Here is a 17,486-nt window from a genome sequence, read left to right as displayed (position 1 = left end):
TCGGGGGTGCTCCTGCCGTACCGGTACTACGCAATTCACCATTGCCTTGGAATATGGACTGTTTATAGGCTACGTTTTAACAAATAAACCAAGAATTGATTCGTTAGTAAGTGTCGTCACCACAGAAAATGCTTCGTCGCACACATGAATTCTAGTAGAAAATAGTACGGTACTTTTTAGAAATATCAAACGAATGGCCAAAATTGTAAGGATTGGGTGCAGGGCAGCTAAAATTTGTGTACAAAATGGCCCGACTGGAAAGTCTCCATGCAACTGCAAGGTCGGCGAGTTTTTGATGAGAAATCATGTTCCGCAGCATACAAAGATACAATTTTAGATGCACTGAAGCCCCACTTCTTTGTTTATTTATTGTAAAAGACGTTCAAACAACTTGTTTCTCTTTCTTTATTATGTTTTGGCATTCAGATGAAATAGTTGGCATGCACGTTGATAAATGTTGTGCGTTCAGATGCCATATTTTCCATTATGGTAAAATGGCACACCAGGCGCATTTTTCAGTTAGATGGGATATACGCAAAGCCTATGGGGTCTGTTTTTGAAACACTTGACTATTTCACCGGTGTCCGATTACCAAAGTTGCTGAATCATAATATGGTGACCGGCAGATTTTCGCTGGTTGTTTTGTGACTCTGGTTTTGGTGAGGAGAAGAAAGCACTGCGGTGGCGTAGTGGTTAATGATGGCGCTTGTATGCTGAAAGCGTGTGTTCGAATCTTGGTCATGTTTGACTTCTTTTTTGTGACGGCCGGAGAAATAAATGGCTGGTATGGTATTAATGGCAACTGGTATTAATTCTAGGCCACAACTCAGGTTCTTGAGGAATTTGTTGCTTGTTTTTAGGAAGTTATTGGAATAAATATAAGCTAGGGGGGAAGTGAAGACAAACTTAGAAGTTGTTGCTGCAAATGAAAGAAGCGATTTTATCGATAAAAGATGGGGAAGGGAATGCAGACCAAAAAGTAAAAGTAAAACTTGATGATGAAAATATAATTATTGAAAAATTACCTAATCGCCAATTTGCTATAACCTCTACATCAATCGATTCTCCGCGTTCAACAACATCTGGATCATCAATTCCCAGACAAGTAGGTCACTTAATTATAAAACTGCACATTTAAGAATTATTCTAGAATGTTAGTTAATATTTTGAGTCCCAGGTTGTAGAAGCCAAAAGATTTCCTTGTACCACTAATTTGTTACAATGAGTTCAAATTTCATGTCTATGGATACGTCACTGGTAAACCCACAGAACTTGTGGGCGAAAGTGTTTGGTTGTGTAATGTGGCAGGAAGTATGGTGTACTAATGCATGTTGTGAAGACAGATAAATTGACTGTTTGTGTAAATAAAAACATTTGCTTGGAAAAATAACCAAAATCCTAGGGTTTACAAAAATGCAAAATTTGACTTCACACCATTTGGGAGGAATTTTTATGTCGTGTTGTGTTTCCCTGCACTGGCGTGTTCATTCAAATGCTCATCATCAGACATAGGCGTGAATTAATTCATGATATCAAGCAGAATAAAAATACATTTGTCTGGCTCTTATCCTTTCATAATTTCTTCTGGGGTTTTACTCCCCATGTTGGGCCACTTTCAACTTAGCATTACAGTCTAAATCAGTTAATCACATAGAATGCTTTATCACATAGAATTCCATAATCCCAAACCATTCCCATTCAAATGTGAAGAAAAAACACCGGCTAATCGCAAAAATTGGTTAATTGAATAGAAATTCCTGATTGTTTTATAGATTTATATCACTTAATCGCATATTTTTCTTGAAGAAATTTTGCGTTGTTCTGATTTTTTCTTTTCCAGACTAAGCAGGTCCATGAAGACACATTATTACCGTAACGGGTCACGATTGTTCTCATTATTACCCGGCCGGCACACAAAAGCGTCACTGGGTAACTCGCTGTTTTTCAATTCATGACGCAAAAATGAAGACATTATGAATTATTGAGTTATTGAAATGAATTAAACAACAATATAAAACCGAATGAAATAGATTTTGCTTTGTTACTTTAAAACAGCCAACAACCTAGGTTATTAGGTCAAAATGCCTTTTTGTATTGCAACCAATTAAACATGTACGTTGTTTAGTGGATATGCTAGAATAAGCATACTTGTTATAATATGTACAATGATATTATAAGATAGACAATATGTAGGGTTTGTTTCTATTTTCTAGCTTGTAAGGACATCTGGAAGATACGGGTGATAATAATTTTATCGATAAAGAATTTGTTTTTTTATTGCCGAAAACACGCAACCGTATCTTTCTCACTTTGCCCAACAACATCATATCAACAAAAGGCTGAGCGCGCTGATTCTCACGAACGATCTTCACCGATTATATCCATGTGCAACAATGCCTTGTTATCACAAACCATGCAGTATACTTCGATTATGTGTGTTATGAGCAGGAAAAGTTGTTCTATTGCTTGTTTTAGGTTTCTGCTTTAATACTTCAATTTTGACCCAATTTAGCTGCTTTAGCCATCTGCAATAAAGCAAATAAAAGGAATTTTTCTCCTTCTATTGCATCAGCGACATGTTTTTGCTTTTAATCATAGAAGAGACTTCATGACAATATTCAAAGGTTGTTTTCCACAACTGTTAGTACTGACCATCAAACTTATCTGCTGCTAAAAGTTCTAAGCCCTTAATTGTGTATATTTCTGTGATCTTTCGCTCGGACTGTTTTGTAGCAGCCAGTACATTTTGCTATAAATAGACTGCTTCAGGCTTATAAAGATTGTTTGAATTTTTATTCGATGGTCAATGCCTTCAACAACATGCAAAGAGCCTTATTTCACTTCTGTTTTCTTCAAGTCTTTGTTTTATCAGAATATTCAAACAAATTTAACAATTCTCATTGGTCTTGAACGGTAGGACTATTTGTTTGCCGGTAAAACTTTAATTCCTTAGTTTGTGCCTGTAATATTGCATGGGATATGTGTAATGTCTGGTTTATGTTATTCAGCAATTAGAATAGTTGTCCAAGTTTGAATGTCAGTTATAAGATGTCGATGTATGTAAGTTTTCAGAAATTGTCATCGTGGATTGCCTGGGAAGCAATTAGATTAATTGATTTTATGTTTTATGTCGAGAGGAACTTGGCTTTGAAACCTTTTGCTGCTTTGTACTTAATTAGGTTAGGGAACTAAAAAATTCTTTATGGTGTGCTGAAAATAAACTGGTTATTGTCTTGAAATAGGCAACTGCATCCCTCTCATCAACTGAAAGCTCACAAACAGGATCCCAGAAACAAAGCACCAAGGGCTCAAACTCACTATCCAGCATGGTATGTGTCTTTTATTTATCATTTGTGGTCAATGTGTAGCATTCTATGTTGGAGATGGGAACTAACCCGATTTCTTCTTGTCGCGAGTTGGCATTGGCTGTCAGCTGCCATATCGCCACTAATTGTCAAGTTGCTGAGTCCATTGTGTGCAAAACTAATATTTTACTAAGAATCAGATGAAATTAGTTGAGTTAGGAAAGTAGCTCATGCCAGGGTTAATTGTATATGGAAGTAAAATAGATCCAATCATTGGAATAATGCTCAAAGCAGTGCGGTTGCATGGCACAAATTTATCCCAGTTTTGACGTGATCGCGGTGAAATGTTTGCAGCCCGCTGATGACAGTCGCAGCGGAGAGAGAGTGGTGACCATCAAGAGGCAGCCCGGTGGCGGACTCGGCATAAGTGTGAAGGGTGGAGCTGAACACGGCATTCCCGTCCTCATTTCAAGAGTCTTCCCTGGACAAGCCGGTAACTTTTAATATTTTGACAAATATCCACACTGCCGACTCACCATGTCTATTAAAATGTCATTTTTAATGTGCTGCTTCATATGAAAACCCACTATAACAGGTCAGTATCTGCCACTTTTCGTAACCTGTCATGCTCGCAATAATGCTTTCTTGCTGATTGTGCTTAAATGATTTTCAAACACATTAGTTGTATACGAGATGCACATAAAATAGCAGATGGAAATACACAATTTGACTCCATATTTTTATAAGCATATGAAATTTGGAGATAAAGACTAATGGGTTATGCTCAGCAATCTGCGACCTTGGACCTCAAACTATACTTTAAAACTAACGTGCTCAAACGTGGAAAGTATAAACACGCAATATAACGTTAGCAAAACCGCTACTGCAATGAGTGTGAAAATAATTGATACATTGCAAGCAAAGTGAAGCAGCACCTGGCAGCAAGCGAGCTGGCAAAGTTAAAGAAATGTAGAATCTGTGTGAAATCCTTAAATCTTTAGTTTTTTTTTAATTTACTCTAATGAGTAATTCAGTGGAATTCACAAAAAATGCCCAAATTAATCATTTCTGGCCAAGAAAATGGAGAAATAATAATAGCAAAAATTTCCAGGAAGAACCTCTTATACCTGATATTTGTGAAAAACCAGTTTAATTATTATCATCGGTTCAACACTATTTCTAAAATAAGGATTTAAAATAAAATTATTCCCGAACAACAAATTATTTCATTTTGCACATTCTTAAGTAGAACATTACCCGTGTAACCACGTTCCATGTCACCTGATAAGGAAAGTTAATATTAACCAGCATTATGCAAACAAAAGGTGCTGCCATTGTTAGCTCTCTGTCGATGAATGGACCAAAGGTCAGTTTCAGTAACTTCAATAACTTCAATTTTGCATCGCTATTATTTCAAAAAGCCACGTGTTGTTTCCATATGTAAGGGTGAAAGTGCTTCCAAATGCACTTTCTCACACTTTCGTACGAATATAAAATTGCACGCCACCGATCTTATGTCGCTCTGACATGCTTTATATGAGATGTGGTTGCAGCGGACCAGACCCACTTGCTCCATCCGGGAGATGCAATCCTGGCTGTGAATAACAAGAAAGTGGAACATATGATGCACGATGACGTGGTTGGTGAACTGCGGTCGTGTGGTCCACAAGTTGCCCTCACTGTCTGCACATTCGACGGGGCAAGTCACGTGCTTAGACCAGCAGCCTCTGCGTCTACAGCAAGTGAGTGAGTACTTCGCATATTTTAACAGATCATTTCACGTGAAACTAGCAGAGCAGTTCAATCACTTTTGAATTCTGGACACTCTAATATATTGTTTTGCACTTTAACAGTTGTGTGTGGAGATACCAGCTCTTGCACTGGTGTCTGAATGTTCATTTTGGGCTACTTTTGCTTAAATTCGCAAAATATTTTCAAGGTTAAATCATAAACTTGCAATCCTCTTGAGATGAAATTAGTGTTCTCTTTGTTGATTCTTGATGTGTTGTAGTGCAGATTTCTCGCCAGTTTGTAATCGGCTAATTTGCGGAAAAACTCGTCCCTGAATTGCATTTTCTTTTAACTCTATGATTTAATTTTTCCCCGGCAGTTAATACGTAAGTGAAGCCGTGTTCATATTTTTCAGCTCCCAGTGAAACATCCCAGCATCCCGACCAGCCACTTCCGCAAACAAACAATGTAAATAGCACTGAAAGCACAGCATCTAGTAAGGGCCAAGATGCCCATGCAGGAAGCGTCACAACAGCTCAACTTGACGAGAGCACACAGCTTGACAATTCAATGATCCCTTCGATGGAGAAGGAGACAAAAATTCCCCTTCTATTTGCGAGGATCGAGATCTACCATCCAGGCACTGATAAGAGGAGGTAGAGGCAATTTAAATTTTTTAATCAGCGAACAATCCACAATAATCTTGGCTGTTGGTTTGTAGACAAAATTGCTTTGAAGTGATCGGGCAAAACAAAGCGTCAACTGGCGTGATTCTTTGCGAAAACAGCGACCAGGCCAACGACTGGGTTTCAGCCATTTCTGCCGCCATCAACAAGGCGACCATGAAGAAGGTGCGCTTCAACCCATTGTTTGATTTTGTTCTTATCTAGTGACGTGGATTCGAGCAAATGCTCGGATGATAAGAATCTTTACGCTATCCCCAGATGGAGCAGATCAACGAGCAGAAACAGCCCCACATCACCTACATGGGCTGGGTCTCGGAGCGATACGCGATGCCCGCTTCATCCGTCCAGACGTGGTACTCCAGGTTCATCGCGCTCAGAGGCGGTAAACTCTACGTCTTTGAACGACCACCGGTGAGAATTTTCCATCTGTGTACTTTATGACGTCAGTAAGCTGTCAAGTTGTTCCGTCATATTACGTTTCAATAACTTACGTGGTTTTGTTCACTTCACTTGAGCACTTGGTGAGCCGACATCCTGGTTTGAACGCATCGGCCGTGAAAGTCGTTTATAAATCATCGCATTGACATGTGTGTAAGCGCAAATATATCATATTTGTGTGAAAAACCTGAAGTTGATTTTCCCACAGAATTAGTTCCACCAACCCGCTCGTTGCTCAGGTACGGGCCAAGGCGGTTGTTGAGGCGCCGACATGAATTTAAATTAAATGGAACGACGCAGCGCAATAAAAGCTTTTGCTTTGATCCGCCGGTAACTACGTCACTTCCCCTATTACTCTCATCGACGTCAGCAAACAATTGCGAGTCGCTCAACGCTCAAGCAATTTGACCGAAAATGTGGACTAACTTTAACTTTATGCTCGTTTGCTGTGTTTTACGCTTATTTCATACTACTTTATGATGTAACAAAGGAACGCGATGCTGAATGGCAGGAATGTGGGAGGGTGTACAAAATGCACGAGTCTTTGTGCCGCGTACACGTTCCACCGCGGCAGTTGCTCGATCAACGCGAGCATTGCTTCAGCGTGCAATACAGCACCAGCCCGCCCGTCTACTGCAGCTTGCAAAGCAAAGGTTGGTCTATGAGGTCACAATTGCACTTCATTACTTCCTATTGGCCGCAAGCATTCCATTAATTGTTTGTTTTCTGATTTTAGCCGACTTACTACGTTGGGAGGAGAGCGTCCAAAAAGCTACGCACAGCGCCGTCTACGCTGCGCAGGTGACCTAATTATAACGCTTTGCACGATAACTTGTATACTCTCTTTATGACGTCAGCCTTCCTGTGTACTTGTGACGTCATAATGATTTGGTATGCAGCCTAATTGTTGATTGCAGCTTAATTTCAATAATGTTGCGCTCTTTGTTTATTTCTGAACAGAGAAATCAAGAAAAAGCTTAAACTAAAATTGGCGCTTTTTTTCTTTTATTAAAAAGCACATTACAGTGCAACGATGAAAACAGAAATATGCTCGTTACCGCTCAAAAGTTTACAACTTGATGGCGCCACTTCACTTCTTTGATATTGTCCGTCAGGTGACGCTGTGAGGTTGCTTTAATGAGCAATTTATAATGAATCAGCGAAGTCTGACGCTTCTCTTACGTAAGTGACGGTGACGCTTCCTTTCCCGATATTGTTGATGAGGATGTGACGTTTCTTTCCCTTTTCCACCACTTTGCTTCCTCCGCCTCCTGACGATCCTCCATTAGGACCTCCCCCTCCACCAGAGTAACCCCCGGAACCTCCCGGGGCAGATTTGGACCCTGAACCTCCTCCTCCAAACCCTCCAGAGTATGTTGATTGGGTTGTTGGTGTGCGGTAGGTGTAAGTTCCCCCTCTTCCGTGCACCTTGCCTTCTTCAAGGCCCCGGATCATTATAGCTGGCGTTGGACGGGGGCTGAATCTCTGGTCGGTGGAAGGGAACCCATTTGTGTTGTACCCGGCCCCACCACCTGCACATATCACACCGGTATGTATTTGCTCCGTAACTGATCAATTTGTGGGGCTTACCCGAAGTATTGGGTCCTTGCACGGCAACTCCTCTCTCTCCCCCATTCCCGCTGTTGCCACCGTGCCCGTAGTTGGTCCCTGGGTCCGATGAATCCTTTGCTCTCTCGTTCATTGAAGCATCAACAATCTGCGACAACATTAACTTTACAAACTGGGCTCTGTGTCTTGTTGAGAGGCAGTCTTATGCTCACCGGAGGGTTGCCTAGCAACTCCAGGCTGCTCCCACCAGCTCCGGCTATTACCAGCACCCTCTGCTCGTAGGTGTTGAAAACCTCAGTCACAAACGTCCCTCCAGATCCTCCATTTCGATCCCCGCGCTGACCAACCAGGACCTGGGAAGAAAATTACAAATTGCAACTTACACCTGGTTGTCAATCTCCACCTGCACTCACTTACCCTTAATTCAGTCCCCCTCCTGAACTTGAACTCGGCGTAGACCGTTGCCCCTTTTCCTGCACGGTCAGGGTTATTATGGTACCCAGATGGGGCTTTAGCAGTGATCCTGTAGTATCCATTTCGGGGCACTTGCCATACCTGCGTTCCCTGACGTACCCTCACCCTGACGTTGGAGCTGAGGTAGGTGTCATTGCACATTCTCTCAGTTGGACCGTCAGGACCAGGGACTTGATTGCAATCTGTAAAATGGTACTCGTTCGGATTCGCCGGCCTCTGAACTGTGTTAGGGGAACTCCCAGGTGACGTTACTGTGGTTTGATTGGTCAGACGAAGGTCGCAATGTGTTCTCATTGGTTCAGCTGGTCCACTTCCATCAGGATCAATCAGGTATAAACCAGTTCCAGTGAGCCCGGACTGTCGAAGCGCATCGCACGAAGGCACAGACATGTTCACGTTCCACTTGCATCTGAGAGAACCCAATGTGATGTTGCCTTTTTCTCCAGCACTGTCCCGGACATCTCCTATCGCCAATCCTGTCACGGGGAGAGAACTCATATCTCGCAAGAAGCCTGAAAGAAATTTCTGTTACAATCTGCTTCAGCTCATGTGTCACGCATTTGGGCGAACCTTCATCGAAGAGCCACTCCTCACTGTCGGCGTCGCAGTTGCACGCTTCCGTGGGAACCAAGCATTCATTGGTCATTCCACACGCGCATTTTCCACTCCCTGGCTGAGCCCCTCCCCAGTAACGCTGGGGTTCGCCCCTCCTTGAATTCCACCATGCCGTATCTGTAACACAGACATCATATTACAAACAACCCGCCAACTCCGCATGGAGCGCCACAGTCTCACCGTCTTTTAATAGTTTTGAATCATAGCAGTCGTATCTGATGAACTGTTCACAGGCGAGAGATATGTCCATCAGCTTCGTGATTTGTTCCAGACTCGCTTCGTAATTGACTGAGAAGGTGAAGCAGCCCGGCCCCTCACACCCTGTCACGTGCATTTTCTCCTGAAAGAAGAATTTCTTAAATATTCTGAAATGACAACGTGCATCCGACACCAGCGCATGCAACCAGGTTTGATCCGCGCTCAACCATGAGATCGGGGTTCAACAGCACAATTAACATGTTTCTTCTGCTTGTTGCTCTCTTGCAATAGAAATCATATTATGGAAGTTCCCACCTGTATGTCGTGCTCAATCACAGTCACCCCGCTGCCATCTTCCATGTCGCAATAGACGAGGAATGGGTCCACGCCCCCCTCACCGTCTGGGTCGATCATCGCGTACCCCGACTCCGTATAACCCCACTGACGTATGACCGCGCATGAAGGCAGATGCTTGTTTATGTCCGAACAGTTCTTGGCTTTCTGTGTAACACAGTCTCCATAGCAACCATTCAATAATTACCCAACCATGACGAGTATACCTGCATCTCGATGAGGTCCGATTTGGTCCGATCAAACTTCTCCTGGAGGGAGTTCAAGCTCTGCCTGTTCGAAGTGTAGCTCTCCTGCATCCTGGAGTAGTTGCTCTGAAGTGCAGCGTACTTTGCCCGAACTTCATCAAGCTGGTTCTTGTCCTCTGTCAGCACTAGATGGTTCTCGTTCAACCTGCCGATACAAACGTGTCCTGTAACTAAGTGTGTGACGTATACTCTACTGTGACGTACCTACCTGCTTTGAAGATCAGTTTTCTCTTGGAGGAGTCGCTGCTTGTCTGCCTCCAATGCGTTGTTTTGATCCCGGAGGATCCGCGCCTGCTCCTGCGCTGCTCCTAGATCTCGGCTGTTTTGCTCACTTCTGGTCAACAGCCGGATCTGCTCCTCCGCCGTGCTCTGTCTTAGCTTCATTTCTGACGTAATAAAAACTTCTATGACGTCATAGAGTTTAGAGTGAGCAAATAGGACGGACATTTGCACTGACCATTGATTGTGTCTTCCAGGATGTTGAGCTTTGCCTCCAATCCAGGACAGTGGTCCCGGTCTTTCTTCGGGACGATAAAGCTTTAAAAATATGATGTAGTATTCTCCAGAAGGTGCAATGATTGTTATTGTGACGTCATATTTACCTGTATATGCATTGGTTGTCGTTGGTGTAACGGTTGAGGTAGCTTGCGCAGAAACCTTGAGGATTCTTTGTGGTGCTTTGACCCGCCGTGCTCGCTATGACGATGAATACCAGAGCCAGTGCCTGCATTCCTGTTTACCTTTCAACCCGGATTTTAATTATGAATTTACTGGTGCAATACTTTGCTAACAATGAGAAGTTTTACTGAATAAAGGCAGCAAAAAGGCACACAACAGACATCCAATTTTCTGAATTTTCTTACTGAGCTCACTTATGCGTCACCATTACGTCATGTTGACATGAACTGTTGCGACAAAACCTATTCTTTTTGTTTTTCTGGGGTTTGTCGTGAAGCCTCGTTCTTAGTCTTAATCTGAATAAACTGTCTTGTAGCTGAATCGATCAAGGCCTCGAGTGCTTCGTGTGTTTTCTTCATAAATTCGAGCGATTTGAGGAAGCGTTGTGCTGTACACCCCGCCCCAGGCTACTAACTTCTACTTGCCTGACCTGTTTCCCTTCCAGCGCCTTTTTATAATTATGACGTCAAACGCATAAATTGACACTGTCGCGATTTTGCGATGTTTTTTGTCGATCTTCAAAGTTTGTGACGTATGTATGAGCTCTCGTAAATTTGTACTATAGCTTCGATGTAAGTGATTCGGCGGAATTTCGAACTCATAATAATCGTCGCTTTATTAAAAAGCTTGCAGCAATAGACAACTTTCATGTTTTGACGTCAGCTGGCACAGAGTTCATGGCTTGGTTCTTGTTGATGAACTCTGACCTTCATTGACTCAGCATTCAAGACATGATCTGCGTCATCGTGGCACGTGGTAGTTGTCATGGAACCCACGCATGCGCAATAGTTTAAACAGAGTCCGAACTTGGCCAGGAATCGTGCTTCTGTGCCCGCGTCGCATATAGGCCAACATTACATTGAACTTGAGGGTAGCAATTATGACGCAATAGAGGGAGGTCGGAAGCTTTAACCGCATACACGTCGATAATCGCAATTATGATGTTTTCGTGAAACACGTATTGTGTTGTAACATTGAAATTGGCGATAATTTTCGTTCATTACCGAGTGGTTTATCACCAAGCGCCATACTTATTTTTCAACGGTAAAATTTAATTGTTTTGTGATGTCATAGAGCCAGAGCTACGAATGCAGTTTCGAAGACAAACCGTGCACTTTCGTCGTCCACTTCAACAGTGGATTCAAACTGGTCGAAGTTGCGACACAGGTACGTCACAGTGACGTCACGACGACGTTATTGAGTTAGAAGTAACTGGTTATATTGCAGGTGGTCCTGTGGGCGTACAAGTTCTCTCAGTTGAAAGCATCGTCGGACGACGGACATTCTCTCATCACCTTCTCCTTCCACAACAGGGAGAGCGATCTGATAGACAAGCAGGTAGCTCATCCGGTTTATCACCTACCCGCATCATCATCCCATATATCTCTGTTTGTTGCAGAGCTTCCACTGTCAGCGGGCCTACCCCCTCCTCTTCTGTGTCCACGCCTTCCTCGCTGCCAAGCTCTCATTGGTCGATCCAACCTTCCTCGAGAAAATCAACGCTCAAAACGCTGCTACTGACGTCACGTCCGCTATGGTGAATGGGAGCGGACCACGTGATTCGTCATAATCATGAACACGGTTTTATCATAGGTGCACAATAATCATGTTATTACGTAATCACATTATGGTGCTGACGTAATTACGTCGATCACTAATCGTGTATATCGTGCGATTCTCCTCGAATGCTTCAACAAATCTTCATAACAATTGTGACGTCATAGTTGTAAATTCGCATTATTGGTGTTTTTCGGCTTGCTTGCGACATCTTGCGGTTGATTTTTGTATTCTGAATTATCGCTAGAGGCGCTTTTGTTTGCGGTTGTAGCTGGTCGGTTACGTCATCAATAAAGTCAACAATAATCAAGTTCAAGTTTTGTCGGTTCACAGAAGAATGAGGAAGCGGGCGACTTCAACGAGCGCACCGTCTTGGCCTCCAAATGGACGAAACTTGTCCACCTTTCAACACAGCCATGGGAAGTGGTCAAGAATGGGTGGACATATTTTTCATAAAATCGGTCTAATTTCTTGCCAAATCCTAACCCCCACAAAATTTTACGCTAAAGCTTATAAATTTGGCCAGATGCGAATAAATTTAAAAATAATTTTCCAACAAACTTGTTTTGCAACTTCGAGGGTTTGTTATGGTAATGTTAGTTGAACTGATTCATAAAATAGCATTGATAGTCAATTTCTTCCAAATCTAGAAGAGGTTTTGCAAGAAAGCCTTCACGAAGTCGTTCTCCAAGGCCGTCAGTTGCTAGTCACGATTTCCCAAATGTTGTTGTCAATGTGAAGCCGCACTCAAAAACTTACGGTGGTCCACTTTACCCCACACATGTGGGTTAAAGTGTACTATTGGAGGGGCTTTTAAATAAAAAATAAATTTTATGTAAGAAAGCAAGCAATCAATAAAAGGGCACTTCAAAAATTAGCGAAATACCTTCGAGTTAACTCTCAAAACAAACAAGTCAAATGTTTTAGTGAAATCAGTGAATTGTAATGATTTAAGCCTTAGGTGGTCCGCTTTACCCCACCCTCCCCTACTTTTGTTCTAAACGCCAAGTCATGATTCCAATATTGTCAAGGTTAAGGCCCCCCACGACCCCATCATTTCAAACTCATGAGTGGATTTTTAAACAGGCCATGTTGAAATTTGGAAAACTGGTAAATTTGTTCCTGTTAAAATGAAAAACAGGGCACCCGTGCAAAACACATCTACTGATATGATAAAAATCTAGCAGATAATCAATCAGAGTAATCAAATTGCAGTGGAAATTTTGTTGATATGTAACACTACAAAACGAGCAGATACACCTCACGTCAGCATCCATTGGTTGAAATTGAAACGTACGCTTTTGCTTGCTACTATGCCGTTTCAGAAGAACTCTAAGCCTAATCTGATTCAGATGAAATCTAATCAACCAACTCAGCTTGCGACACAGGTGATAAATCTTCTGGTTGAATATGTGACGTCGCAGAAAAAGAATAATTGCCGTCGGTTTCAAAACTAAGGAAACAAATCATAAGTCCAGCAAAGCTGCAAAGCAAGATAACTTTTTCCGTTCGGAGTTCCACCAGGTACAGTACAAGTAATCCTAACCTTCAGTGTATAGTTTACAGACATTCAAGCTTCATCAAATGACATAGCAGCCACGTTTCATATGGTAGTGACGATCGTATTCATTACTGTTTTGTTTTTTAAGGCAACACGGAAAGCCACATAGGGGAAAACTTTTGAACATTCTTGATGCACTTCCATCTAAGCAAACGAAGCATTTTCCATGTCTCTGTGGCGCAATAGGTTAGCGCGTTCGGCTGTTAACCGAAAGGTTGGTGGTTCGATCCCACCCAGGGACGTCTTTAGGAGAGTTTTACGAACAACAAACTCTTCATGTTAAAGAAATTTTATACCTAGAAACGGTGCTTTTGTTCTAAACATCAAGTTTAAGGCCCCCCACAGCCGCAAGCTAAAGAGCAAGCTAAAGAGTGGAGTATAAAACAAGCGCCTGCTGAAAGTTCTAAAACTGGTGAAATTCATCATGTCAAAAGGAAAAAGGGGGCACCCGGATTTGAACCGAAGACCTCTCGATCTGCAGTCGAATGCTCTACCACTGAGCTTTACCCCCTTTACATTCACTTTCAGTAGTCATACGTTTTGCATATTACAATCTCATTTTGTGAAGTATATGAAATTATTAAAAACACCATCCTTTATTTGCCAACTCGAAAAAAGAGTGAAGTGACTCTACTGGGTGTGGGACTCGAACCCACGCGGACAGATGTCCATTGGAACTTAAGTCCAACGCCTTAACCGCTCGGCCAACCCAGTGATGGTCTGAAACTTGAGCGGTTTTGGGTAGTTTTACCATTAAATTGAAAAGGAAGTTAGTTCATTTATACATTTCATTCATTGCCTTATCGATTTAGTGGAGAGGTCGGAAGAGTGATACAAGCACGGGCAGGATACAACCGTTCGTACATTTTCGAAAAGGTGTTAATAAAATTTTACACTATTCGAACAGATCATCTAAAATTCTAAATCAAAAGAGAGAAAAGTGTTCAGTAAGAAGAAAACCTCGGTAGTGTCAGGCCGGATGGCCGAGCGGTCTATGGCGCTGCGTTTAGGTCGCAGTCTCCTTTGGAGGCGCGGGTTCGAATCCCGCTTTTGTCAAGTATAACTTTTGCAGCGCTTCCATATTGCTGTTACATGTTCGATTTGATTCTACTTTATACTTGCTTAGTCATCGTCCGGCTAGCTCAGTCGGTAGAGCGTTGGACTCTTAATCCAACGGTCGTGGGTTCGAGCCCCACGTTGGGCGTCTTTTGTTGTTATTGCTTAAATAGACACTCCTTACTTACCAGAATGAATGCAACTGTGGTATGAACTTAAACAAATGAATTATTGTGTTTCTTGAATACTGATCTTTCCGACCTGAATCACGAAAGGATGAAGAACAAAAATGTTGAATATTTTCGATCTAAGCGAACGAAGCATTTTCATTGTCTCTGTGGCGCAATAGGTTAGCGCGTTCGGCTGTTAACAGAAAGGTCGCTAGTTCGATCCCTCCAAGGGACGTCCTTTAACTGAGTTTTACCAACAACAATCACTTCATCTTGAGAGAAAATTTATACCGTGAAACGGTAGGAGAAGGTGAGGTAAAGCGGACCAACGGGGTAAAGTGGCACACCCCTCTTATTTTCTTAATAAAGTTTTTTAACCGCGCGGATACCACTAAGTTTAGTGAAGCATGACATAACGTGGTTGCACACGCCATTATTCGAGGTTACGTGGAAAAGAAGGCAAGAAAAGGCACGGAATTCGTTTTTTGTACTCTCTGATCTATTGAAAGGTATGTCTTGCAACTTAGATTTTATTTTACATGCATAAGGTAGAACGTTGGTTGAATGATAGAAAGCAGTTTTACTTTATCACGTATGCATTACATATGTTTATTCCGCTTACTGACTAGCCAAACTTTGGCCAACAGTCAAAATAATAGTAACTGAGGGGTGGGGGTAAAGTGGACCTATGATCCTGATCCTGATCCTGATCCTGTTCCAACCAACACCGATACTTACTCCGTTAATATTAGTTCAACTAGCATTGATTGTGATGGCAAAAATATTGGCTTAGATGCGGTTGGTCTTCCCGAGATACCTGAATCGTTACCTGCACAGCCAATAGATGTCTCCCAACCGTCCTCTCCTGAAGATGAAAATTCCAGTTTCACAATTATAAGTCCTGTTGAAGTGCTTCCTATGCCGAAAGCAGCTCACACTCGCCAAAAGAGGAAGTCTAAGAGGTGCAACTGCTATTTTAACCAGTTCACCATACAAGAAGCAGTTGGCTGCAACGAATCGTAGCCGATCCGCGGTATCTGGCAACAGGAGTAAAACAAGTTTATCAAAAAAGTGTTCTATGAAGAAAGCTAAGGTTTCCAGGTCATCAATGCAGCAGAAGGACACAGTCGATGAAAGTGATAACAACGTAGATGCAGAATGCTTTTACTGCAACGAAATGTATTCCAAATCATCCGAGAATGATGGGTGGATCCAGTGCTCCAAATGGACTTGTCCTTTTCTATGGACAAGTTCTCTATGGTGGAATGTTCTCTACCAAATAAATTAAATACAATACCGGTTTCCAAAATTTCAGGGTTAGTACTTAATGACCGGTCGCATCTGACAAAATGACTCCATTTAATTGAGGGGTTAGGGTTAGGGGTGAAATAGCTTTTAAAATTGAGGGTTAGTATCGTAGGAAATGATGTCTGGACAAGTTCTCTACGCTGGAATTGTTCTCTACCAAATAAATTAAATACAATACCGGTTACCAAATGTTCAGGGTTAGGACTTATTGATCAGCGGCATCTGGCAAAATGACCATATTTCATAGAGGGGTTAGGGTTAGGGTGAAAGCGCGCATCAAAGTTGAGGTTTTGCATCGTAGAAAAGAGCGTATGGAAAAGTTGTTCATCGTGGAGCTGTTCTTTACGATCTAAAATAAATACAATACCGGTATCTAAATTTGTAGGGTTAGAACCTAATGTCCGGTCACATCTGGCAAAATGACTCCATTTAATTGAGGGGTTAAGGTTAGGGGTGAAATAGCTTTTAAAATTGAGGGTTAGCATTGTAGAAAATGGTGTCTGGACAAGTTCTCTATGGTGGATTTGTTCTCTACCAAATAAATTAAATACAATACCGGTTTCCAAATTTTCAGGGTTACGACTTTATGACCGGTCGCATCTGGCAAAATGACTCCATTTAATTGGGGGGTTAGGGTTAGGGGTGAAAGCGCGCATTAAAGTTGAGGTTTTGCATCGTAGGAAGGAGCGTATGGAAAAGTTGTTCATCGTGGAGCTGTTCTTTACGATCTAAAATAAATAAAACACCGGTTTCTAAATTTGTAGGGTTAGAACCTAATGTCCGGTCGCATCTGGCAAAATGACTCCATTTAATTGAGGGGTTGAAGTTAGGGGTGCAATCGCTTTTAAAATTGAGGGTTAGCATCGTAGGAAATGGTGTCTGGACAAGTTCTCTATGGTGGAATTGTTCTCTACCAAATAAATTAAATACAATACCGGTTCCTAAACGTTCAGGGTTAGGACTTATTGACCAGCGGCATCTGGCAAATTGATTCCATTTCATAAAGGGGTTAGGGTGAAAGCGCCCTTAACATTGAGGGTGAGTATTGTAGGAAGGAGCGTATGGAAAAGTTGTTCATCGTGGAGCTGTTCTTTACGATCTAAAATAAATACATTACCGGTTTCTAAATTTTTAGGGTTAGAACCCAATGACTGGTCGCATCTGGCAAAATGACTCCATCTAATTGAGGGGTTAGACTTAGGGGATAAATCGCTTATAAAATTGAGGGTTAGCATCGTAGGAAACGTGTTTGCTGTTTCAAGTCTGTGTTTGCTGTTTCAAATTTGAGAAAATTAACTTTTTCTCAAACGCGTAAAAACGCTCTGTGTTAGTGATTGTTGGTAGGCCCAACGTCGAATCGTGTAATATTGTAGTTAGCGCGCCAACCTAGGTCCGACGAAGATTTTTTGTTGGAATTTGATACCCGTATACGTTGCGAGATACATTTGGTAATAGTTACTTCGTGCAATTTGATACCCGTATACGTTGCGTGACACATTTGGTAATTGTTACTTAGTGCAATTTGTTACCCGTATAAGTTG

General features: G+C 42.1%; 2 protein-coding genes, 1 long non-coding RNA gene and 5 other non-coding genes across 8 annotated transcripts; 5 read left to right on the top strand and 3 right to left on the bottom strand.

Annotated features, from left to right (window-relative positions):
- Positions 1-831: 831 nt before the first annotated feature.
- Positions 832-12,160, top strand: LOC143446184 (gamma-1-syntrophin-like). Its single transcript, XM_076945715.1, has 12 exons — positions 832-1,105; positions 3,243-3,329; positions 3,660-3,798; positions 4,859-5,047; positions 5,452-5,692; positions 5,758-5,887; positions 5,981-6,133; positions 6,651-6,813; positions 6,897-6,961; positions 11,368-11,460; positions 11,521-11,631; positions 11,693-12,160. Exons 1-12 carry the CDS (start codon positions 926-928, stop codon positions 11,861-11,863), a joined length of 1,722 nt encoding a protein of 573 aa, XP_076801830.1. The 5' UTR covers positions 832-925; the 3' UTR covers positions 11,864-12,160.
- LOC143446190 (uncharacterized) lies at positions 1,114-3,179 on the top strand. Its single transcript, XR_013113901.1, has 2 exons — positions 1,114-1,929; positions 2,214-3,179. It is a non-coding gene; the product is annotated as an uncharacterized LOC143446190 (long non-coding RNA).
- Positions 7,149-10,424, bottom strand: LOC143446175 (uncharacterized). Its single transcript, XM_076945702.1, has 11 exons — positions 10,218-10,424; positions 10,073-10,152; positions 9,824-10,001; positions 9,577-9,760; positions 9,332-9,517; positions 8,999-9,158; positions 8,774-8,935; positions 8,147-8,715; positions 7,942-8,082; positions 7,751-7,877; positions 7,149-7,692 (listed from the first exon to the last, which is right to left on the bottom strand). Exons 1-11 carry the CDS (start codon positions 10,343-10,345, stop codon positions 7,307-7,309), a joined length of 2,301 nt encoding a protein of 766 aa, XP_076801817.1. The 5' UTR covers positions 10,346-10,424; the 3' UTR covers positions 7,149-7,306.
- A 1,419-nt stretch (positions 12,161-13,579) lies between the features above and the next one.
- Positions 13,580-13,653, top strand: Trnan-guu (transfer RNA asparagine (anticodon GUU)). Its single transcript has one exon. It is a non-coding gene; the product is annotated as a tRNA-Asn (tRNA).
- A 197-nt stretch (positions 13,654-13,850) lies between these two features.
- Positions 13,851-13,922, bottom strand: Trnac-gca (transfer RNA cysteine (anticodon GCA)). The gene has a single exon. It is a non-coding gene; the product is annotated as a tRNA-Cys (tRNA).
- A 120-nt stretch (positions 13,923-14,042) lies between these two features.
- Trnal-uaa (transfer RNA leucine (anticodon UAA)) lies at positions 14,043-14,125 on the bottom strand. The gene has a single exon. It is a non-coding gene; the product is annotated as a tRNA-Leu (tRNA).
- A 259-nt stretch (positions 14,126-14,384) lies between these two features.
- Positions 14,385-14,467, top strand: Trnal-uag (transfer RNA leucine (anticodon UAG)). The gene has a single exon. It is a non-coding gene; the product is annotated as a tRNA-Leu (tRNA).
- Positions 14,468-14,542: 75 nt separating this feature from the next.
- On the top strand, positions 14,543-14,615 carry Trnak-cuu (transfer RNA lysine (anticodon CUU)). Its single transcript has one exon. It is a non-coding gene; the product is annotated as a tRNA-Lys (tRNA).
- The last annotated feature ends 2,871 nt before the right edge of the window (positions 14,616-17,486 follow it).

Source organism: Clavelina lepadiformis, chromosome 1 (genome assembly GCF_947623445.1).
Source record: "Clavelina lepadiformis chromosome 1, kaClaLepa1.1, whole genome shotgun sequence".
NCBI lineage: Eukaryota > Metazoa > Chordata > Ascidiacea > Aplousobranchia > Clavelinidae > Clavelina > Clavelina lepadiformis.
This window is presented reverse-complemented; position numbering and strand designations above follow the sequence as displayed.